Source organism: Caretta caretta, chromosome 6, assembly GCF_965140235.1.
Source record: "Caretta caretta isolate rCarCar2 chromosome 6, rCarCar1.hap1, whole genome shotgun sequence".
Classification (NCBI taxonomy): domain Eukaryota; kingdom Metazoa; phylum Chordata; order Testudines; family Cheloniidae; genus Caretta; species Caretta caretta.
The window spans coordinates 66628020-66652838 of NC_134211.1; the positions used below are offsets into that span (position 1 = coordinate 66628020).

General features: G+C 44.4%; 2 protein-coding genes across 13 annotated transcripts in view; one reads left to right on the top strand and one right to left on the bottom strand.

The window, feature by feature from the left end:
• Positions 1–12941, top strand: part of PAPLN (papilin, proteoglycan like sulfated glycoprotein) — a 68231-nt gene extending 55290 nt beyond the window's left edge. For both annotated transcript variants that reach the window (XM_075129662.1, XM_048855095.2), the window contains 8 exons: positions 216–353; positions 1249–1373; positions 4500–4638; positions 6112–6249; positions 6919–7046; positions 7576–7684; positions 9010–9185; positions 9863–12941. In XM_075129662.1, the coding sequence (XP_074985763.1) occupies positions 216–353; positions 1249–1373; positions 4500–4638; positions 6112–6249; positions 6919–7046; positions 7576–7684; positions 9010–9185; positions 9863–10023 (1114 nt within the window). In that variant the 3' untranslated portion in view covers positions 10024–12941. The remainder of the gene's footprint in view (positions 1–215; positions 354–1248; positions 1374–4499; positions 4639–6111; positions 6250–6918; positions 7047–7575; positions 7685–9009; positions 9186–9862) is intronic.
• Positions 12942–13738: 797 nt separating this feature from the next.
• The window catches only part of LOC125638864 (protein numb homolog), a 273102-nt gene continuing 262021 nt past the window's right edge, over positions 13739–24819 (bottom strand). For 9 of the 11 annotated variants that reach the window (XM_075129670.1, XM_048855104.2, XM_075129668.1 and 6 more), the window contains 4 exons: positions 23242–23544; positions 20359–20508; positions 19254–19406; positions 13739–15665 (listed from right to left, as the gene is read on the bottom strand). In XM_075129670.1, coding sequence (XP_074985771.1) covers positions 14965–15665; positions 19254–19406; positions 20359–20508; positions 23242–23544 — 1307 coding nt within the window. In that variant the 3' untranslated portion in view covers positions 13739–14964. The remainder of the gene's footprint in view (positions 15666–19253; positions 19407–20358; positions 20509–23241; positions 23545–24819) is intronic. The other 2 variants (XM_075129673.1, XM_075129672.1) reach the window with 1 other exon arrangement.

Here is a 24819-nt window from a genome sequence, read left to right on the forward strand (position 1 = left end):
GCCCAAGTAGGTACCTATGATTTCAGACAGGATCATACATGGGCGGAAAGTCCCTCCTGCCACTGTGGCTACACTTCTCTGTTTGGCACTCACGCTCAATCAGAACTAACATGGGTATATCTACTGAAGCTGGAGATTATCCTTAGAGAAAACAAAGACAGGGTGGGGGAGCAAGAGATGGACACAGGGAGTGAAATCATCTCTATCTCTGTCAGAGTCATCCTGGAAGGAGCCGAGTCCTCTGTAGTGGAGGCAGCCTTGGGACAGACCATTCATCTTCTCTGCAAGGCAGGTTCTTCTCCCTTCCCCAGAATTGAGTGGCAGAAAGATGGGAAGCCACTATCATCTGACAGGTAAATCTGGTCCCATGTTGCAATTCCTGTTCCAACATCACGATCCCACCCCTCCCCCATTAGTTTGCAGAATCTTTTTTCTAGGACATTCTCAAAAAACAAAATACAAAGAAAATAACTTGGTAAACTGGAAAATCCCCTCCTAACTGAACCCTGCTACTAGGTGATACCAGAAAGGCCTAGGCATAGCAATAACAAATAGGCTGTTAATTGTTCAATGTGGTGCAGCTGAACACTTATGGATTATCACTTCACCAACTTTCAGCAACAACACCCAGTTCACAAGTGGTTACACAAGTGAGTTTTGAGTGCGAAGTCCTTTTCAGTGTTGTCGGAAGATGGTAGAGTTGCCCAGGAAGTGCATTAATAGCCAACCATGTATGTCTTGGGGAGCCTTAATGCTATCTGATTGCGGCTCATCCCATTTAAAATTTAACCTTTGAGAGAAACCCTTCTTAAATTTCAGCTTTACAGGGTTTTCTAGGAGGTCTCTTGTGGCAGTGTGTTGCCCAGCAGTCACTTTCTATTGTAAAAACTAAGGTGGGAATATTGAACAGTTCCCAGTCTTGTTTTACACTGGAGGGCCACACACTATGGCTGAAAGAGCAGCTTGGGACTTCAGGGGAGGGGACAATTTAAAACGGTCACAGTGTCTCCTCCCCCCCCTTTGTTTCCCCATCTCAGTTTCCTCTTTTGACAGCTGTCTCCCCTCCTCTCACCCATTCAATAACCTGGGGAGTTTTGTATTCCAGTGATGAGGACCCAGCCATTCACCACAGAGAGGTCACTGCAGCTGTGACATAAGCAGGCCCAACTGGCCCATCAGAATGTGGCTTTGGACAATCAGCACCCACAGCCAGGTTCTCATACGTAACAGCATGTGTTCCATCTGTAGGCATGCCTACCAGTCTGACAGTTCTTTGGTGATCAGCCGTGTCAGGGCTGAGGATGCTGGGATGTACACATGCATAACTTCAAATGGGAAGATGGAGAGCCGACAGATTCAGCTAAGGATCAAAGGTGACTCATTATCTTCCATTTAAAACCAGAATATTAATTCTTCTCTGTCCCTTTTTAAGAGTCATTGGTAACAGGAACAATTAAAGTCAGTTGCAGAGGCAACTTGTAATGGAACGTCTTTGAGTAGACGCAGCTGTGTATTCTGCGGAGGTGTGTGCACGCCCAGTGCACTGGCATTGGAGAACTTTGCCTAGCAATACTCACAGGAACTGCACTCGCGCCCTGCTCTCCTAGCCCCACCTCTGGCCATATAAGGGCAGCACCACCCCAGCCCCCTCAGTTTCTTCTCATGACCCGTGGCTAAAATTGGAGCTCCATCATCACTTGATAATTGCCTGGTCCGTTCATTCCCTCTGAAGCACCTGGCATTGGCCACTGTCGGAAGGCAGGATACTGGGCTAGATGGACCATTGGTCTGACCCAGTATGGCCATTCTTATGTGGTGTTTTTCACCTCGCGCTCTTGGTCTCGGTCTGAGAGACTTTTTCTTGTATGTAGTAGTAACTTAAGTTTAGTGTTAGTGTAATAATAATTGGAGTAGTTGGCTGCCATCACCAGGGTTCAAGCATTGTCCATCATGTGGGAGGGCCATTTTAAAGATGATTTTAAAGCAGATCAGGACTTCCTGAGGCGTGTAGCCACTACCCTAGGTATCCAGGCAGAATTCCTGCAGGAGAATATGGTATAAGCTGCTGGATATTCTCCAATCATCAGATCCAGGGAGAGTAAGCATCCCAATAAATGGGGCTTTTCTGAAGCCTGCAAAGGCACTCTGTTGCCTCCCACAGTGAAGCATTTGGAGAAGCAGGACTTCATGCCCATGCAGGATTTTGAGGGTTTCCACTCCCACCTGATTCCTAACTCTCTGGTGGTAACTGAAGCAAATGACAGGGCATGCTAGGGGAGGTATAAGTCTACCTCTAAGAACAAAGAGTCCAAGAGGATGGACTAATAGGAGGAAGGAAGATTTATCTCCTCTCTTTCCTGCAAATGCACATCATGAACTAGCAGGCGTTGCTCTCTAAATATGATTTTGTCAATTGGATGGCCATGTCTATGTTCAAGGACAAGTTGCCAGAACCCTCTAGGGAAGAGTTTATGGTACTCATTGTGGAAGGCCGTATAGTGGCCAAGACCTCATTGCAGTCAGCTCTGGACGTGGTAGATGCCATGGCCAGAATTATGGCATCAATTGTGACTACGAGGGCCTCATGGCTGCAGAATTTAGTCATTGAGCCTGATGTGCAGCAGATGGTTGAGGAATTACCATGTGGTGGATAGGTTTTGTTTTCAGAAAAAAATGACAAAACCCTGCACTCTTTTAAGGCTCCTCAACTACTTTACATGCTTTGGGACTTTAGGTGCTCTTGCCATGAAGAGTAACCCTACAGCCACACCCTACGTTTTTATCCAAAGTGGTTTCCCAGTTTCATTTGAAACAAGCTATATATTTACCAGTGTTCATCCCTAGCCACGTTCCACCCCAGAGGAACATCATCTTCACACACTGGGTGCCAGGCGATGTTTAGCTTTTTATCTGGATAGGACCAAAGCTTTCTGCTCCTCATCTCATTTGTTTGTCACATGCAGACCACATGAAGGGTCAAGTGGTCTCTTCACAAACAGTCTTGAGGTGTATAATTCCCTGTATCATGACAGCATGCGAAGGAGCCCAAGCTACACCACCTCAAAGGGTGCAAGCTCATTCTACGAGAGCCCAGGCACCTTCGACAGCATTGCTAAGTGCCATTCCAAGATTGGGCAGGGCTGCCACTTGATCCTCTGTACATACTTTTACAAACCGTTGTGGCATTACTGCTGTGCCCAGATCAGATGCAAACATTGGGAAAGCAATTTTGCAGTCCTTGTGTAAACAGACTCCGAGCCCCACCTTCTAAGAGTACTGCTTGCAACTCACCTGAGTAGATTACATAGCTGCATCTGCTCCAAGAAGAAGCAAACTGGTTACCTACCTGTAACTGTTGTTCTTGGAGGTGTGATGCAGACATGTATTGTATGCCCCACCTTTTGTTCCCTCTGCATCGGAGTCTGTACTTCTGATGTTTGGTGCAAAAGAACAGAGGGGGTTGGGACAGTGCTGCCCTTATATGCCCAGGGGAGGGGGTATGGCTGCAAGGTGTGTGTCCCCCATGACAAGGACTACTAGGCAAAATTATCTGGCTCCAGCACACTGGGTGTGTGCACACCTAGTTAGAATACATGGCTATAACACCTCTATAAGAACAACAGTTACAGGTAGGTAAGTTTTTTTTCTCCACTGCAGTGTCTTGCTACCTTCTTCCATGGCAGTGGCCACAGCCTGCTGAGTGCTAGCCATAATCCCAGCAATACGTTTCCTCAGCGCAGTGACTGCCGAGGGTTAGCCCTGATGCCAGCAGTGAGAAATGCTGCAGTGCCAATCATAACTGGAGCAGTGACTTGCCAAATGCCAGTCACAGCTCCAGCAGGACAAGCTGCCTCAATATATTTTCATCCTGGAGTGCTATCTTCTCTCCTCTAACACTTTACTGGGTGCAGAGAGGGCTCTAAAGAAGGGGAATCCTGCAGGCCTTGGTCTGAAATCACTGCCATGGCTGCCTGTCCTACACCATATCATGTTATATGCTCTGCTGGGACAGACAACTCCACTTTGACTCTTGGTGCCTGTGGGAGATGCTGGAGTTTCGCCCAGAATGGGCCTGCCAGAGAGTGAACTATTTACTATGCTTTTTTTAAAAAGTGCATTATAAAAAAATGACTATCTTAATAAAAGAAGGCTAAACAGCCTCCCCTCACCTCTCCAGAGCGTGCCCTCATGCCTCTGCAGGGGGATGGGAAACATCGGCTTCTCTCTGCCATTCTTTTGTGGTAATGGCAAAAGGCTTCCTTACCTAAGGGATACTGCTGCAGGCAAGGAAGGAGTCTAATATCCACTGCCTGCATGGCTGTAGCTCCCATTAATAGGAATCGCAGGTTTATAGCACTCCTCAATCAGAGAACAGATGCTGCAGGGTCTTGGCTCCAGTTCAGCAGCTGCTTTAACTCTCCCAAGTTCACACCATCTCTGCACAAGAGGTCATGGGGGATGGATCGTATTATTCACATACAGCATTTTATTTTGAATAGAGGACCGTGGATCTCCTCTGACAGAGGGTATTAGAGGTCGGCTCCTTCATGGTCTGAATCACCAACACAGAGATCTCACCAGAGGAGTTAATACTGTACAGTCATCTGGTTCCTCTGTACACCAGCCACTCATGTACAGGTAAGGCCAGCAACTGTCATCTGGCATGCCCAAGTGACACCCACCTGGTATCCATGTGGGGAAGATCAGGGTGAGAGGTGCCCTCTTGCTTTGGGGGGCAATTGGAGGTGGTGGGTGGGTGGAAGTGGAGTTTAGCAAATGTCCCAGCCATACTACTACGAGAGCGACAAACTATCTTTACCTCACAGAGTCCATTCATAACAACCAGGTTCCTGGCGCCTGGCAGTAGAGAAGGGTTTAAATGACTAGGGCTGCGCTGGTTAGCAACTGAATTCATTGCCAGAAGGAAAGAAAACAAAACAGGACTATTTTAAACAAGCACAAACCAGACCCATTGAATAACAAAAGCCCAGCACCATAGCTCCAACACAGCCCCACTCGTCTAGAGTCTTGTGAGCCTTTTAGTCCTGCCTGGTTCCCAATGGCTGGGCTGGGCATTAGGCAAGAACGGCTGCTTATATGGTACTTGGATACTTCTGGGTCCTGCTGTAAATAGAGAAGGGGGAAAACTTTTTATTCACCTTAACCACACAATTTTGGTGGCTCAGATAAAATGGGACCAGGACCTGAGCCTTCCCTACTTTCAAGTTTGCAGATCCAAACCCCCAGTCACTGAGGGCTTCCAAAACCCTCAGACCAACTCTGGCTGCAAGCAGGAGGCAGAAGGTGAAGGTGTTAAACTTTTTCTGAAGCTCAAGAAGGATTTGGTTTTAATTTTGAGTAAAGGATGGGAGTTGGTGTTTTCCCTTTACTCTAGCCTAGTTTGTCCATCCCAAAGGATAAAACAGGGCTGATTTAGTCCCATCTGAAAGGATGTTTGGCTGCATCACCTGATCTTTATGCAGACTGAAGAGGCAAATATGTTACTGGTACGGTGACCAGATGTCCCGATTTTGGGGGCTTTTTCTTATGTAGGCACCTATTACCCCCCACCCCTGTCTGGTCACCCTAAGTACTGTTACAGGACACCAGGGTAGGGCTTGATGCAGACATTCCTTGGGGGATGAGGTTCTATGGCTGGTGCTATGTAGAGGGTGATCAGTGTAATAATTATTCCCGCCTGCCTTTAAACCTATGAATGTATTCAGTTGTGTGTGATGGACAGGCACTTACAGGTGAAGCTCGTTTGGTTCCCTGATCAACAGTGCCTAACATCACTCAAAGTGACCTCCTGACATTTCTAGGCCGACAGCCAAAGGAATGCTTAGGAGGATGTGTATGTAGGTCTGCACTCTCCAAAGCTTTAATGTGGAGACAATGCATTTCAGCAAGTCACACTCACCTGGCTCCTGGTTAAACTGAGGCTATTTTTTCCAGAGGGAGAGAGGGTTGGAGCATCAAGATTCTGAGGGGAATGCACAGGTCCTCATTCCCTCCCCAGGGGGACAAAGCAAGCAGTAATACAACAAAGCTGGATTGATTTGCAAATGCTGAACTAGGAAGTCGCTGTGCTTGTGGGGGTCTGTATTGCAGATTAATAATGGATAAGAATGAGCCTTCGGTGGTGGATGCCAACATTGGGGAGCAAGTCAGACTGCCCTGCGGAGTAGAAGCCTCACCTGCTTTAACCATCGAGTGGCAGAAGGACGGGCAGCCTGTCTCCTCTTCCAGGTGAGTTCATGTGGCTTTGATGACAACGCTGGGGCTCCTGGTGCATAATGCATTCTCTACCTGAGAGAATCAAGGCCCTAATGATGGAGGCAGGCCTTGCACTGGTTTATAACGATTATTCCATCCCATCAGGGAATAGAAACAATACCATGTGATTTTAGGTGGTGTGGCCCACAGTTTAAGGTGTGAACATCATTTTCAAGTGAACAGGTGTGGTGAATAATTCACCAGTGAGCCAGAGGCTGAAATTTGTTCATATGCAAGATTGCCACATGTCATTCGATCAACCAAATTAGTTTAAAAAAAAATCACAGAGAAAGGGGATAAATTCACCTGGTAGGTACAGGGTATAAGAACATTAAGGGGAACTTCAAGAGTTACTGGGGTCACCTTGTAATAGCTTTCCCCTAGAGGATGGATCTGAGCGTTCTCTGAAGATCACAGCACTAGGATCTATTTTTGTGGAGTGGCTGACGGATGTGGTGGCACAGTTCCCCTTATTGCTAAGGGGTGTCGTAGCCCACTTAAATCTGTGTTGCTGCTGAATGTTTGCCCAGAGGGTGTTAGCAGAAACGTTGCTTAAGACCTCACGTGCAGCGCTGCTCCTAACACCATGACTGCAAACTCCCTCTCCCGACACTCAGGGGAATTTGTGGCTTTTGTCCCCAGGCACAGGCAGCAGTCTGATGGTGCCCTGGTGATCAGTCGCGTTGGCTCTGAAGATGCTGGCTTCTTCACCTGCATTGCTTCGAACGGCCATGAGCAGGATCAACGGCAGATCCAACTTCGGACTCTAGGTAACGAGGAGGAAAAGGCCCCACTCTATTTTTAGATTATTAAAAGAAGGGAGTGGGAAAGGGTGTAGAGTGCCCCAGCTGAAGTCATGGATTTGGCCTCTATAGACCCCACCGTGTGTTAGTCAGGTCACATTCAGGACTAGGCTAGGAGAAAGGGGTAGTTATATTTACTGCTTCCCCAATGGCTGTAAAGTCCATATGTGACTAGAATAGCTGCAGTGTGTAATTATGCTGCTGCTGACTGTAGGTTGACAGCTGTACCATAGTGGTTCATTGAAAGGATGTTAGTGTGGACAAGATTTCAGCAGGGGTGCAGAAGAGAAATCAAGGGGATTCCTCTTCTCTACCCTTGTCCCACATGCTAGTGCCCAGCTGGGAGAGCAAAGCTGGCTGAGGGCTCAGGAGCCTGCCCAAGTGTTGGTTGGGCATTTAGAGCCACTGTGGAAAGACTTTTCTTATGAAGGAATGGTCCCTACCATCAGTGACAGGATAGAAGGGTCTTCCTGCTATTGATCTCCCCTCTGCCCAGGAGAGCTGAGGATCTTGGGCCTGCTGCCAAGCCTCACTGTGTCGGAGGGAGAGAATGCCCAGCTCCAGTGCATGGTGACAGGCAACAATGTGAACATCAGATGGTCAAGGTGAGCAGTACAACCCTTGGTAACAGCATTTCCTGTCCCTCTTTCCTCTCTGAATGGTGTCATTTATCCCCCACTCTAGGCATGCTGCAGAACCTGCATGAAATATTAACACAGGGCAGCCAACCAGCCTCTGAGCCTCCTGCAATATCTCACCCCCCCCGCCCCAATTAATCTTACTCTTCCCCTGCAGGTACATCCTGCACCACAGCTGGGCTCTGGTGAGCCATGGAAGAAAGCAGATGCTAGAGCTAAGAACCCCTTGCAGAGAAGTTCAGGTCCTGGCTAGACTGGAAGATGCTATGATGGATAATAGTGACATTTACCTCAGCAAAAAGTAGAGGCTGAAGAATTGAGAGAGCGCTTTTTGTCAGACCCTTTAAGGGCAGGGAATTCTCCTAGCTCCACTAGAAGGAGCCATTCGTGCCCGTGCCCATCTCTCCCCCCCCCCCCCCCCATCCCCAGTTATGGACAGGGAAGAATTAAAGATCAATTACAAGGGGAAAAACATTTCCCCTCCCCCCTTTTTTTGGGCTACTTTACAAGGTGTATTTGATAAAATAAATTTTTGTGTATTTTTTCTGCTCAAAAAACAGTATCATTGTGCTGGTGTTCTTGGTGGAGGACCCAGAGAAGTGGCTTGGGAATGGTCTTGGTCCTTAATTGAAGGGGCAGGGCTGTTGAATCTATAACAAAGATTTTCTTCTATGAGCATTAGGTATTTGAATTTACAAAACAAGAAACAAAGTGTTAACGTCTGAGTAAAACGAAACCTGTTCACTGAAAAGGGTTAATTTCCTTTGTAACCGAGTTCATAATTCTACTATTCTCCAGTCCTGTATAGCGTATTCCAGGAGAAACATTAGCCAATATCTGACTTTCTACTGTTAAAAAAAACAAACACACACAAGCAGTCTTTTGGATCTTCTTGAAGGAGGAAGAAAAAGGGGCCAATCCCCCTTTACTGGCCACATGCCTGGGTCTCATGGTCAGAAGGGGCCTGGAGGAGTATGAGATAGCAAGCAGCAGGTAGCACAGCTGATCACTGCTAGCCAACCACTCAATGCCCTTTGATACTGGAGAGAAGCTGTGGTTTTACAGAGCATGCTGCTGTCTCTTCCCCACTTTGGTGGATTCTGGCTTTAAATACATCTGTAATTATAGGGCCCCTGGCATGGCAGAAGTGCTTACCTTGATTTACTTATCTTTGCCTTTCAAAAGAAGAAATGACAAAGATTCTGTCGTTCACCTGAAAAATTAGTCAGTTCAAATGCCCAAGGAAGCTTAGGCCCTCAAACTCTTATCATAGAATGGGCTTTCCACTACAGGAATGGAGTTCCAATGCGAGCGGATGGTCACCACATCCACCTGTCACAGGATGGAAGCCTGATTATAAACAATGCTCAGGCTGGTGATGAGGGATCTTACACATGCAATGCCTACAGGGGCAGCAACTCTGTCAGTGCCAGCACCAAGGTGAAAGTGATTAAGAGCAGACCTGAAGGTGAGCAAGACCAGTTCTTCCCCTCTTCTCCCCCCCCAATCACCTGGATTCATTAATACAGTATTGTTCCACTTCTAGGCCTGTTTTACGTTTACTTTGAAAGAGACTGATTAGAACAGTTTGGGTACACTAGAAAAAGCTATTTGTTTACTTGCCTTTGCAGCCCTCTGTGATGCAGTAGGGAGGGGGGAGTGTTGACCTGGGAATGTGGCAGGGGAGTTTCACAGGGGATGGAATACCTGGGAGCCTGTAACCTGAGCCAGGAGGGGGAGGTAACACCTGCCTGGGAATGTGGACAAAGGCTGCACTGTGCTGAGCACTGACAACTCCCTGTGCATCTGGTGGGAGCTGTAGGTGCTCAGCAAACCCGGCCACCTACTTTGGTATCTAACTTTGGATTTCTAGAGCCCAACTGAACAGTTCTGGAAGGTAGCAAAGACTTGTTTACACAGTCAGCATGGGGAAGGCAGGAACATGCTCTCTCCTAAGTGCTTATGATGTTTAAAGACAAAGAAGGTCCTGGCAGATCAACTGAGTTTTGACTAATTATTCATTTAGAAATATAAATGTGTTTGTCAGAAATTATGCTACTACTGTGCAGCACTAAACAGGCACTGATGCCCTCTCCCTCCCCCATTTAACTTGTCATTCTCCTCCTGCTATTTCTTTTGCTGCAGCTGTGGACCTGACCACCCAGTGTGTTGACCAGCCACACCTTGCCAACTGTGATCTGATCATACAGGCCCAGCTCTGCACTAATGAGTATTACTCCAGCTTCTGCTGTGCCAGCTGTTCTCAGTACCAACCCCAGGACAACCCTTCTCACCAACAGGGATGAGAATCAGCTCTAGCCCAGCTCCCAAGAGATGGCGGCCTAGGAAGATTACTGGACAGGAACAGGGACTTTGTCCTTTTTACTCCAAAAAACACATTTTAGGAGCCTCACTCTGCTCATCACTCAGGTGGGCTGTTTTGCCAATATATGAATGCTACTCAGTGCCATTGTTCAGAGGCAGTAGAAGCTCCACTGTCCTAAACACATCACAGCTCCTTATTTTCACACAAACACCTGCCTTCATTCACAGAAGAAATGCTAAGAACCAAAGAATCCTGTTACTTTAGAGAAGCTTAACAGGCAGCGTGAAAGAGAGGGAGACACACACTTCATGCAAGCAAGAGAAAGCTTTCCTAAAAACAAAATCTGTGAGCCACTTGGAGAAAGACAACCACCATCCACTAATACCCTGAACAGTGAGGCAGAATGTTCCCATCTAAAAGCCTGTGGGCACTGAAGGGCAACAGAACCTATTGCATGTAAACATGGTGTTCTAATCCCATGACAGCCTCAGTGTTTCTTGAAGGCTATTTCTTTCATCCTAACACACTTCAAACACAACTCCAGACAGGTCATTTCAGCATCCACTGAAATATGGCAAGTTTTGGGAAGAAACAGATATTGCTTAACTGATCACAGCAACAGGGGCATTTCAGGTGGGCCAAGTCCCTGTGCTTTAACCATTCCTGCTTTTCTAATTCATCCAGCACCATGCTGGGGCTTAGCACAAAGACTGCTTTCTGCCAACTGACTCAGCAGTGTTTTAGAGCTCTGTCCTCGCTTAACTGCCACAAGACTACATGTCCTTTAGGACCCCACCCTCTCAGAGCAGTGGAGGTAGTCATTCCAGCAGGGTGGTACTACAGGTAAGGAATTCCACATGCAGTGTAAATAGAACAGAAGCATTCAGCATTCTGTGACCAACAAAGGGTGGCACCATCAAATGTATACACAGGACTGTGAAAGAAAACGGCAGTGCCTTGCTCAAGCCAAGACACAGTAACATCCCCAAACAATTATTGCCTCCTACACTAGTGTATTATGTATAAAGCTTCCTCTAGAGAGAACTACTGACATATGGAGCACCATCTCCTTGTTCCAACATGCCTGCTGTAGCCTGAGTGAGTTGGTCAGCTACACCCCTACGCTACATTTCAGCATGTGTAGAGGCCTAACCTACTCAGTGTTATTCAACCTTTGGTATTTCCCTCTTTGATTCTAGGCTGGGCCCTGAAGCACTGCTTTTCCCTCCCAGCCAGCTGCCCCCACATGGTGTTGCCAAGTCCATTTTACTAGCGTAAAACTGGATTTTGGTCAGTTCATGTGGGTTGTAGTGAATGTGTGCTGGGTACATGCTGAGGTCTAAACTAGTCAACAAACCTAATAATCTGCTAGGAAAGTCTCTATTTTCTACTCTAACAAGGTTGAGCAAATTTTTACTGTAGCGTATCCCATCACCTTTTCTCCTCCCATGCAGGGTACTAAGCAAAATTAGCCATCCTTTCCTGTAACAGACTTTCTTTGCTCCTATATAAGGCAGCATTAAAGTCTGCATTCTCTTCCTAGCCTTGTTGTGACATTAAGCAAATCCTAACCCTTCTCTGCCTCAGTTTCTCCATTAGTGAATAGGGACACCACCTGCCACACAGGAGTGTTAAGCACTTTTCTGGTTGGCAGTCACCATGTGGAGAAATATAAATTAGTGAAATTCAATTCCTAAATCTCTCAATATTAAGATTCCTCTCAGGGGGCTGTGCATGTTCTCTACAGAGCACCAGCAGCAGGAGAACACCACTAGAGGCTAGCCCTGCCCCCTTCTGATTTACCATTGCAATGCCCTGAAGCAAGCATATAGAGAGAAGCGAACGAAACACAGTTAGAACTTTATCCGAAACTGAGTGGTCACCACACTTCCCCCAGGCTGAGCTGAAGACGATTTACCAGTGTAACAATTTCTACAGTATAATGTTTAAAACATGTTAGCAAGAGTCAACCTTTGGTTAAGTTATACAATTATGTAGCACTCATGTAAATAGTCAGCTCCTGCAGCACAGGATTGGTAATAAGTTCCACTTGAAGTAAAGGCCTTTTTTTGGTTAAAGCAGCTGATGTCACCATCTAGTTTTGATGAAGTGGAGTTAGTTACATTAAGTTGCTCATACTCTCTCTTCACTGTAGAAAGATGGATGATGGCCAGTTTCAGTATAGATATTTTGAAGCAGCTGTCCAGGTATTTGATTTTTCAAATGGATTCCTAAATAGACCCGTTACTTCACACTGTTTTAAAAAGACATACAACCACCTTACAAACTGAATGAAGCTGTCCTTTCCCCTACCGATTTTATTCTCTGAGATTTTGCTGAAGCTTTAATTGTATAGTAACCAAACTAGCAGATTGTTTACTTTTTTGGGCTGTCTCTAAATATCATGAAGTAAAATATGTTCACTGTTCAGGGAAGAATGTTAGTGGACTGCAGGAAGATCATATTCTGCTTGGACTGACATCAAATGGTAGGTGTAGCTGTATCAGACAAATCTGAATGTTGTATTCCCCTTGACTGGCTATCTACAAGAGGAATGAAAAGTGACATTTATGGTAGCATTTGTATTTGATGTTGCAGAAAAAGTGGTCACGCTGTATTTGAGAAATGGTATGTTCATGGTATTAGACAACACAAGGGGCAGAGTTAATGTTGCATGGCCAATCTTAAACTCAGCATTGCCTGACTTGAGTGCTTAGCCATGCAACTTTAAAATAACACAATAAACGGATTTTTTTTTTTAAAAAAAGGTAGCACTTGCTAAGTCTTGAGGAACATGGCCTAGGGTGCGTCTTACCCCATGGACACACATCAGGTTCTAGCAGTCACAGAAAGTACCAATTTATTTCAATGGAAAAATAAAAGCACAAGTTCCCTTTACCTGGGTTTAGTGTTTGAGACTAAACTTCTCTTATCATTCAAGATACAAATTACTGGATTCAGCAGAATGATGAACTTTTTAGAAAGGGAAATATGAGCCACATAGTGGCTTGTGTTTTATACTTAGCCTCTCTGCACAGGGAAATCTAAGCACATTCACCAACTCTCTTTGGATAAGTTGCATCACCACTTACCTTAATAGCATAGGCAGCAGCTTACATATTTGTGGAATACAAAGAACCTCAGAAAAATGGAGAGCAGTAAGAACAGAGATTGATTGCCTTCTCCAGGGGCTGCCAGGATCTTCATGCCTTTATGCTGGGTAAGAGAAAAACACCTTCTCTACTCTTTCCCATTCTGTTACATGACACAGCAAGACTGATAGCTTTGGGCATAACTGCCATGGAACAGAAGGGTATCCACCCCCTGGAAGCAAATAAGAGCCCGAGATATTCACTCTGATATGTGAATCAGTGATGCAAATCAAGGATCTCACTAGGCAGTGAAAAATGCTATGAGTCTGATTTTCAAAATACTCAAAACATTCAAATGAAGTCAATGAGAACCTTGGGTGCCCAGCACATTTAAAAATCAGGTCCAAGAGCTCTAGGTAACCAGTTTTAATAGTATGTAGAAAATATGAGAAAAGGAATTTAGCTGTTGAAAGAATCAATATTTTGTTTAACACAGGCACTGAAGTGACTTCTCAGCTTATCAGGCAAGTAAGGGTATGAACTGAGTGCATAGGATACAAAGAAGGCATGCAGAGGGAGAAAGAAGGAAAACTTTGCAAAATGCAAGTTTCTACCACCAACATTTATTTCTGTTAAAGCAGATTATAAATCATCATAATCAGTACAAATATATAACTTACTTTTGCTTGTAAGGCCAAAGTTTAAAAGTAAAGTTAAAATGAGATGGATTTCACAAGTCACCAGAGGCAGAACTTGGAACAGCTGCAGCCCTAATCACAAAGTTTCACAAACAAAGTTAAAAAACGAATCTATGGAGCAAACACAAAATGGGTTCCTGGGTAGCCCCAGATTGTAGATATGGTTACAGTAAATCACAGTAGTGTTAAAATTAAGACAAGGAAACTGCAGCAGTACATGAAAGAAAAAATACATACAATATAATATTTAGTTTGATTCCATTAAAAAAAGACAATAGAATTTCCCCATGGTTTTCAAACCATGGCAATACTGTTCTTTAATTTTTTTTTTATTTAAAACTACTCTATAGTGACTTTATTGGTCATGACTCATGATTGTTGTTGCAATATGCCACTTACAAATGAACTTATACAAGAACAAGCTAGGGACCCATCTCCTCCCTCCCCCATATTACTTACAATAAGAATCAGTGATAAATCAATCTTATGTACAATTTCTTACATCCCACCCCTTTTTACCTTTGGCAAGATTACTTACAACTCAGACAGCTTTTAATAGCCAGAACTATTTAAAATATTCTAAATGCATAAAAATAAAGATTTTGGCTTTATTTTATTCTTTATATATATAATATTCGCTCTGTTACTCAAAATGGAAGCTCAACTTTTTCCACAAACAGCTTTTGCTGGGCAGTTGACAACTCCCCCCTCTCCTAATACATCCAACAACTCCTTTCCCCACCTTAGAAAACTTTGCTTCCTCTTTCCTCCAGGGGAATGTTCACAATTCACAGAAAAGTAGAAAGAACCTAAAGACAAAGGTAGATCATTGGATATTCATCCTGTGAGATCTCTTGATATTCCAGCAAATGGGCTTCAGGGCTCAACCCCCACCTCGGATCTCTTAGGTTTCCTCTGCCATTTAGCTTTCCAAGCGGGGAGGGAGGGAGGGAGGGCGGGCAGAAAGGGGTGTTTCCATAATTCCTGTCTAATAACTGCATAACAGGTCCATCGTAGGTTTCTCCTTCCCATGACTGCTCCCTCTTCATTTGTAGGGACCTTTTTAGTTCATCAAAATGTTCAAATTAGAACTAGTCCTCTGCTCCCTCCATCCTAGCACACAATACATGTTTAAAGCTCGATCTCAAACGTCTTCTGTAAATCACTTGAGAAGGGGTTAGTTGGAGATGGGTTAGTGCGCTGCTTTGCCTTGCTTTCTAGTGCTGCCCACTGTGCTTCAAATGGATCTACCTGGTGGCCAGATGCAGGAGGCTGTAACTGCTTGTCCTCAGTGGCCCATTTGCTACTGTCAACGCCATTGAAAGCTGCGGAGCCATTTTGCTGAGCAGAAGATTTGAAGAATGGACTGGCAGTAGCACTGTTGGTTTCAGACTGGGGGAACGTCTGCTGTTTGACAAGACTAGGTGACTGATGGGGATGGGATGCTGGAATGGGACTTGCAGTTCCAAAAACATTGGCTACCATCTGAGAAGGAGTGATTCCAACCACAGGCACACTGGGAGCAGAAAAGGCCATTCCATTTGCTACAGCAAACGGCTGAGCAGGGATAAATGCTGGCTGCATTGGCGGTACCACGCCAACTGGCACTGGCTGAGGAGCAACAAAGGTGTTCACTGGAAAAGGTGGCGCTGGCTTGGAAGCCGCAAGGGGAGGCTGTGCGAATGGCTGTGGGGCCGCTGGTGGTGGCTGCTGGGCTCTGACCGTCTTGGATACTTCTTCCAACCAGCGGTCTGCCTCTGAGGGAGTGCGTCTGTGAGTCATCTGGAAGAGAATTGGTGAAGCTGCACTGGAGGAAGTGCTCCATTCAGTACCTGGAAAGAAAAACATGGGGAAGTCAGTAAAACATCAGTTTGCCAGCTATGTTCACCTCCTTATCAAAGCTAGTCAAAGGGCTCCAAAGATGTGTACTCAAATGCAGCCCCAGGCTCTCAGCCCCTACAGCTTGCGAGGATGCTGCAATCTCTGCAGCAGGAGGAGGAAGAAGGGGAGAGAGAAGAATTCCCTTGTTCCAGAAGAGATTTTATCTAACAAATTTGCCACTAGCACTCACATCACCTCCATTCAGGAGGGGACACTGGCAGCACTGAAGCATCCTTTTACAGCAGAGATCTGAGGTTGGTTTTCCGAGAGGGGGAGGAAGGTGAGAGGCAAGCGGGAAAATGTAGCACTACCTTCCCTTATTACTTGCTCCTACTTTGGCATAGGAAAGGGCAACTTAAGACTTCCCTGTTCAGAGCAAAATAGCTTTTGAACATGCCAGTCAGGCCTGGTGACTCTTAGGCCTTGTCTACATTACAAAGTTTTGTCAGCAAAAGTTATGCCGCTTTAATTAAAAGCGCTGTTGCATGTCCACACTAGGTCCTTGTGTTGGCCGAGTGCGTCCACACTAGCAGCTCTCGTGTTGACACAGAGCAGTGCACTGGGGTAGGTATCTCACTGTGCAACTGGCTGCAGGATGCGTTGAGAAGGGTTTGCAATGCCTCATGGGGCAGGTACCGCATTACATGATGCAGGTTTCTCAATCCCATCATTCCAGGGGCATCCTTTTAGATTGCCAGCCACTTTTCAACTGAAAGGGGGGGGGGGGAGGGGAGGAGAGGAGAATGGTGTGTCTGGGGCAGGGGAGACAGCAGGCTGACAGACCTATCCTGAGGCAGGGAGAGGGGGACCCCCCCTCCACGCATAAGCCCCCAGCTCTGCTCAGCACAGCAGTCTCTCCCAAAGCAGCCCACTCTGCCTGCGGTTCTATGATTCCCGCCGAGTTCTCCCACAGCCTCCTCAGCTGCCAGGAGCAGCAACCAGCTCCATGAGCTCTCTGTACTGAGGAATGTCAAAGCAGCACAACAGTCCCTCCCTCCCCACCCCCAGCAGCAGTCTGCATGCCCCTGTGTTCCTAGTGCTGAGAACAGAACAGGAGCATTCCAATGATTTGCTCTTTGTTCCCCAAACAGAGCAGCACGCTCAGCTGTCAGATACTTCCCGGAGCTTTGAAATGGGGGGGAGGAAGGGAGGAGAGGGGCATGCCTGCAGGGCAGCAGAGTTCAAAACAGTGAGCAAAGCAGTCCTGGCAAGCATTGTAGGATTCTGGTGGAAGCCAGTTATGTCAACAAAACAAACAGCAGTGTCTACACTGATGCTTTGTCATTTTAACTTTGCCACAGAAAGCCCTATGCCTCTTGTCAATGTGGTTTCGTTTTGCTGCCAAAAGTAGCTCTGTAGCATGTACACCTCCCCTGTTTTGTCAGCAAAAGGCAGCTTTTACCGACAAAACTTTGTAGTGTAGACAAGGCCTTCGAATTCAAGCTGTAGCAAGCTATGGTGGTAACAACAGTATCTTTGGTTTTTTACTTAATTAGCAGGATCACAAAATCTCTTTCCTCTACTTCCTATTCTTTATCTTGTCTTCTTTCTTGTCCCTCATTTTCCAAAACTATTTAAGCGACTGTGAATAGTGCTTGATTGGAAGCCCTGGAGACTAAAGTCTTATTCATCAACAGAACATGTAGATGACAGGCAACTATATGAGTTCTCTCCACTGCCTATGAGCCCTGAGCTGAGAGGAACCATCCCAGTTGGGTAAGGATGGTAGTTCTGTCGCATAGCCAATTTAAGCTTTGGTCTTTCTACTTACAGCCCACAAGAGTGCTGATAACCTGCCTATTAGAAATCCCGGCCACTCAGACCAACCACCAATTGTACATAGGCCAAGGTTTTTAGATGGCAATAAAACTTTAGCATTATAACTGAGGCCAGACTGGAATCCGTGACCTAGCGACAAAATGCTCTGTCCCCCAGTGACTAAGACTGAACTTGTTACAAATTCCATTATTTAGTGGAGGGATCTCAGGGGGAGAGGTTGTTGTTTGAATATCCTTGCCCTGATGGATTTTAGGATTTTTACAGGAGGTTGGATCTCATGGGACTAGGAATTCATGAACACTTTAGGGCTCCTCCTAAGGTACTCATTTTCCATTACCTAAATGTGGGACTGCAAATGTATTTTTAAAATAGTAGACAAGATACACACTCTTTGTATTGCATATATACACTCAAACCTTTGGAATGTGTATTTAACAACTTGCAACATTCAATAAAACAGTTAAACTGTACTTACTATGACACCTTTGTTTTGTTCTTCTTTCTCTCCCTTCCTTCATCTCCACTCTTTCCTTACTCTTTTCCTGCATAATTCAGTCTGTTAACCTCTGTCTAATTTTTCTGCAATGTTCAATTCTCAAGATTTCAGTATATTTTCCCTAGCAGTTCAACTTTTAACTCATTTCTTAACACAGTTTAGATCCCATATAATTTCTCCCTCCTCCCATGTTCTTCCTTTCTTCCCTTCTCAAGTTCCCCTGGTCCCCTTCTTCCTCTCCCCATGTCAGCTTTCCAACCACGAAGGAAAGGGGAACCAGGAAGGCAAGGAGGCAGTACTATAGTGCAAATGCTGCTTAGTGTTTTGCTGAAATAGAAGAGAATCTCTGAACAGTGAGTTAACAACTGTCTAATACCTAAAATCAGGCAGAGAGAGCTCTCTGACTTTGGCAGAAATAAGTGGAGACACTGTATCCACAGATCAAGAGTCTACTGCTGTCATTACACGAGCTACCTTGGTGTGTAGGGCTGGATTCAAGGATCTGTGGATAATCCATCCCTGGATGTGATGCTAAACAGCTGAAAACATTTGAGTGGCAAAATTAAACCCTTGGCTGCCTGGAAAGCTATCAGAGCAGGCGTTTAGGGCCTGTCTATTAGGAAAGTTCTGCAGGTATAACAACCCTCCAATCCCATGTAGACATTTACTCTGAAATAAAGATGGCTTTTTCATTTAGCTTAAATCTATTCCCAAGCAACATAAGCTATATCAAAAAGTGACCGGAACAAGAGTGCCTATGTGTGGGGTAGTTATACTGGTATAACTATATTGGTTTAAATTCACACCATAGCTTATACCAAAAAACCTTTCCCATGTATACAAGGCCATGGCTTCCTCGAGGGCCAGATCAACTGCTCAGGGGCAGCTTTAGTTTCCAAAAGGGTCAGATAATGAAGACAGTACACCACCAGATTAAACTCCCCTTATTAGCGCCAATAAAAAGGTATTTTAGGTATAGAAACAACACCGAATTTTCTTTGCTCTAAATTTCCATGACTTGCCTTTTTGTAACTTAAGAAAATCATCAGGTGCTAAAACAAAACTCACAGTACAGCCTATAATCCCATAACTACCCAGTTCATGGCTCCCCTCTACCACTTGGGTAAAAACCTTCTACTTCCAGCTTTTTTCACTGTCCCTTCCACTCCTTAAATGAGACACATTTGTAGCTGTCCCAGGGGCTCAATCATACTTTTGACCCTAAGTTCTCAAAACAACTCAGAGGACCTATACCCAATCTTACCAGAGAATGTGGCTGCAGCTCCAGTATTAGCAGCAGGGGCAGCAGGGGCATGAGCCCAAGGATTGGTTTCACGAACTGGCATAGCTGTGGGTGCTACAGCAGCTTGGGATGGTTTAACAGCAAGCACACAGAAGGCAGAGGCAGTGCCATTAACTAAAATGGGAGCAGACAACATCATTGCAATTAATTCATGCAAGGCATGCAGCTGACTGGAGGAAAGGGCCTTGTCATTCCTGCCAACATACGCCACTTGTACAAACACACATGACAAAAGCTTGTGTAAATTAGCTCAGTTTGGAACAGTGACTAATTTACAGCCCATTCAAACTTTATAAAGCCAGTTATTTTAATTCTACCAAATCAACTGTTAGCTACACAGTTGGACTGTGGATTTTCTAAAATCCTATCAGTAAAATAAGAAGCTAGTTTTATGAATAAAGCTGTTTCAAACTGGCTGAAATAAAAGCAGGTATGCAGAGAGAATCAGAATGGAAATTATTACAATGCAGTGAAAGTCACAACAGAACACTTAAATGCAACTGATTGTTTTCTCTGTGCTTAAAAAAATGAAGTTCTGCCATAATAATACTCGCTTCCATTCACAGGATTTCATATATACTAAAAATCTGAGGCCAGTAACACAATTATATAACTCCCACTCATCACCCCTCATGTTAAAATGTCTCCATGTTTTAGAACAAATTGATGATTCGGGTGTCCTATACATGCTTCATCTGTGATCTCCAGTTCGAGGGGCCCTCTGCATCGGACTTGCATACACTGGCACCCCATTTAAGACCGCACTGCAATTCAGTAGCCAGAATAGTAAGGTAGCCATTATCTCTCTCCCCCTCCAACCCATGGACATAACACAATTTTGGGGATGGTGTATGAATCTTTTTTGGGAGATAAACAAAACAGAGGAAACAAACAGCTATACGCACATGAGATGAATAAAGCAGAATGTGTCTTCAAACTGCAGATGATATAATGGTTGTGCAAGAGGAAATCTGAGACATTATGGTGATGGCATGCTACTGGAAAGCAAAATTACATAAATACAAGCATCATCCAGCATGTCCATGCAAGCTTAAAAGTTACAAACCTTGAAAGGCAGGAGACTGTGGTGCAACTACGGTGATTGGTTTTGTCATAGGAGCAGAGGAGAAGGGGTCCTCTGACGGTGTGCTGAAAGCATTAGTAATCTGGGAGCACAGGGAGCTAATGCTGTCCACTTCCCCTTCCATCTCAGGGACTGAAAATTAAACACAGATCATTACTCATGGAAAGTTAAGGGATACAGAAAAGATGAAGTAAATATTGTCCTTATCTCACAAGATATTCCTTCCATTGACTTGGATAGCCTTATACGTAGATTGGGTTTACCACCCTTTCAATCCACGGTGAAGACTTGGCAGTAGAAATACAAAGCCATATCCAGCATATCTGGGGAGTTTTATCCTTGAGAGAAAGTGGAGTATTTGTTTTCCAGTTTTGAAGTGAGTTTCTAATGGTCTATCTCCTGGTTGATAGGACAGGCCATCCATTTTTAACATGTAATTGTATCAGGTTTTGTTCCCAGGAAGTTCAGACAATAAGTTCTAACACAGCTTTGTTACAGACATAAGACAGTTGTACATTATATTGTCTTATGCAACATATCAATGGCTCACAAGGCATCTGATTCAAGATGTAAGATGGATGTTACTATTCAAATGATATGCTTCAAACTGCAGGACAGCAGCTCACAGGAGCTAAGAAGATGTATTAGCAGAAGGCGTAGCTGCCATTCAGGAAATGATCACATACTTTGCCCTCTAAAAGGTATATTGTGGGATGGGTTTTCCCGAAAGTGAAGCTGTAAGGAACACCACTGACAATTCCTTACTTGTATAGTATTACGGTTGTGACAGTTAAAAGCCAGGAAATACAAAGTGAGGTTGACACTGCCTAGGCATTACAGCTCATGTGGTATAATTCAATATCATCATTTGTTAAGAACCCATTTGATGTATAATGGGAACTCACCTTGATTGTGCCACATCCTTACTACTACGTCAGCTTAAATTTATGTATATTTCTTTTTAATAAAACTATGACAGTTAAGCTTTTATATGTCTATTCCATAACTAGACTTGACCACATTTCCCAGTGTCCGTATGTGTGTGGAAAAAGAGAGGTATTTTTGGCAAATGGTGCGGCAATGTCAGATTTTCCAGATATTCCTACTTGCATTGCTCTCCAAAAGTGCCTCTGGATATCAGCCCTACACCATTCAGCAGTACACGCAAGCAATGGAAGCAAAACAGGATTGCAGAGATTACAAGTGACCTGAAAAATTCAGGAAGACTGGGAAAAAGAAAAGAAGTACTAGTGGCACCTCAGAGACTAACCAATTTATTTGAGCATAAGCTCTCGTGAGCTAATCATAAGCTTTCGTAACTAATCGGATGATGAAGTGAGCTGTAGCTCATGAAAGCTTATGCTCAAATAAATTGGTTAGTCTCTAAGGTGCCACAAGTCCTCCTTTTCTTTTTGCGAATACAGATTAACACAGCTGCTACTCTGAAAGGAAGACTGGGCTAAAGCAAATGGAGTGTATGCCACTTAAATGGGACATGCTTAATCAAGACACCTCCCAAAGAACCCATTTAACCCAATACTGAAAGGAAATGACAACTGCAAAAATGGGACAGTAATAGAATAAATTCTTAACATGAATGTATTTAGCTAGTACTAAGTTGTTCATTACCAGATGCTAAACAGATGTGAAATTTGGCAACTTCTGCTTTAACATCAGAGCTTAAAGATGAAAAGATTAACAAATAAAGACATGTAAATACTGCCCGTTTTGGTCGTTATTCAGTTGGTTTTTTTTTAAACTTTAAGGTTACAGATCTTTAAAATGGGGCTATCAGAATATAAGCCATGCAGCAGGATATCCTACTTACTGGGATTCTAGTGTGCGTATATAATTTTATTACTATATTGCATAATTGTCACTACTTACATTTGTATTGGGATGATTTAGTGTGAAAGCTTCGAAGTTTAATAGACATGGCACCACACACTACTGAAATACAGCCACTTTGCACCACTTAATACTAAAAGTTGTTTTCATTGGGGAGGCAAAAGCAGCTCATTTAACTGCTCTGAAGAAGAATTTAGGGAGTCAGAATTTGACAGGGACCTCTAGGATAACACTTGCGAAAAAGGTCATAGGATCTTTAACGATCACAAGTGGTCAAGACTTTAGCATTTTACATCTCAAAAGCCATTATTAGTACAGAGCCCCCTACCATCACACCTGGCTTTGGTTTAATGACAGAGCGAAGAGTGCCACCTACTAATTCACCAACACCTCTTCCTGAGCTTTTCTTGGAAGTCTCAAACACCAAGAACAAGTCAGTTTACCTTGTGCTGATGATTTACATTTGAAACCCTAATCCCTTCCCTGCCAACATAGTTCTTCTGAGCTGTGACACTTTTGTTAGTGGCAGGCCATCTGAAGTGAAGTGGAAAGAAGGAACTGGCACATTAAACAGCACTGAGCAAGTTAGCTGCATGGTTAAAACCAGGAGGTAAGAAGCATGCAGGAAGCTTTTGTCTTCTGCACTTGCAAAGGACAATGTTACGGTACAGGGGTTCTCACCCTTTTTCTTTCTGAGGCCCCCCACAACATGCTATAAAAACTCCACAGGCCACCTGTGTCACAACCACTGTTTTTCTGCATATAAAAGCCAGGGCCGGAGTTAAGGGGTAGCAAGCAGGGCAACTGCCTGGGGCCCCATGCTGCAGGGGCCCCCTGTGAAGCTATAATGCTCAGGCTTCAGCCCCATGCAGTGGGACTTCGGCTTTCTGCCCTGAGCCTCAGAAAGTCTAATGCTGGCCTTGCTTGGTGGACCTCCTGAAACCTGCTCATGGCCCCACATGGGGCCCCGGACTCCTGGTTGAGAACCACTGTGGTAGAACACACACTTGCTTTTACCTGAGTTCTTCATGGGGAAGTCTGTCTTTCTTTGCACTGTTGAAGGCAGCTCATTTATTCGCAATGACAGCTGGCGTTTAAAGGGGGACATCTTCTGGCTAAGGGCAGGGAAACCTCGGAAAGAGCCTTGCCTAGCAAGTTGCTCTATAGGGGCATGCCTTCGTGGGATAGCATGGGGATGATTCATCTCTTTATCTAGAGAAGCAGTGATGTCAGCAGTGGGAGAGGTTGGGGAGCCAGGAGATTGGGCAGTATTGCTGGGTGTAGCACTGGGAGCTGCTGCTGTTTTCACTTCTGTTTCAGCTGTGAAAAGAAAACAGAACATAAAAGTTTAGGAAAGTGAAGCACTGCTAAACACTTTTCCCGGGTCAGCAGTATTGGTGTGTTTTCAGAGGATAAACTTGCTGTAATTATAGTTAAAACTGCCTTTGTCGCTCAAAGTGTTAATATTACAACAGAAAAATCAGTTCTCTACAGCTGTTCATTTCACCATTGGCAACTGTTTGCACACACATGTATTTAACACTAAGACAGACCATGCACTTTACATGGACAGGCGCTGTGTAAAATGTATATTCCTTTTTAGCTGCTTGGTGGTGGGGATATGTCAAGTGTTCCTAAACCAATAGGAATTCAGTTTTACTTCTGGCTCAAAAAACCCGAAACAAACACACACACAAAAACTTGTAAGATAAAAATACAGCCCCATTCTTATTTTATAAACTTGTGCAAAATTGTGAGGTGAACAGCATATGGACAGAATTGTTAGTGTTACTTCTATTCAATTAAGTCACTAAACAATTTACATGTCCCAGAAAGCCAAAGTCTCTGGTTTACCTCAGAACAGGATGAAGAGGCAGATTTTCAGTTGTATTTACCTTTCCAGACAGAGCAGCTGCCAGTCACTAGTTACATTTTCACCAAAAGCTGCTCAAAGTAAGAGCACAGATGCTTAATTTTTTGTTATGTCACTTGAAACCTACTTCCTGGTGAAGCAGTGGACCAAGCTTAGTTTTGGACATGTAGAAGTTTAAGCCCAGATTAGGTCACGAGTGAATGCACTTACAAACTAATGTCCACATATCAGATTGACAATACTAAACCACTACAACAATAATTCCGGCCTAGGAGGCACTCTTTACTAGAATATTAGATGTGCTACAACTCATGATGGATGGGATATGGTATAAAAATGCACCTCTCTAGCTGTGGCATACGTCATTCATTTTTAGGAGAATTAAACATCACTAAGTAGAGAAACCAGCACGCACAGAACCCTCTCAACTGTACAGTGCTGCTGCTTTCCAAGCACCTCTTAAAAAAGTGAATTTCTTTCAACAGGCTTCAACAGAACAAAGAGATCTGAAAGACAAACATTACTTTGGAGATATCTAAAGTGGTAAGTATTAAAGGAAGGAACTTACTGGGCTGTCCCGCCCCCTTCAATTCCTATTAGCCACAACTACTCAGAACGCTGTTCACTCAACTGAAAAAACTTTAATAAGTCTTCCTTGAAAAAGATTTCACACCTTGAGGCATGATTTCTGTGATTCATGCCCTGGAGTTACATTGACTTCT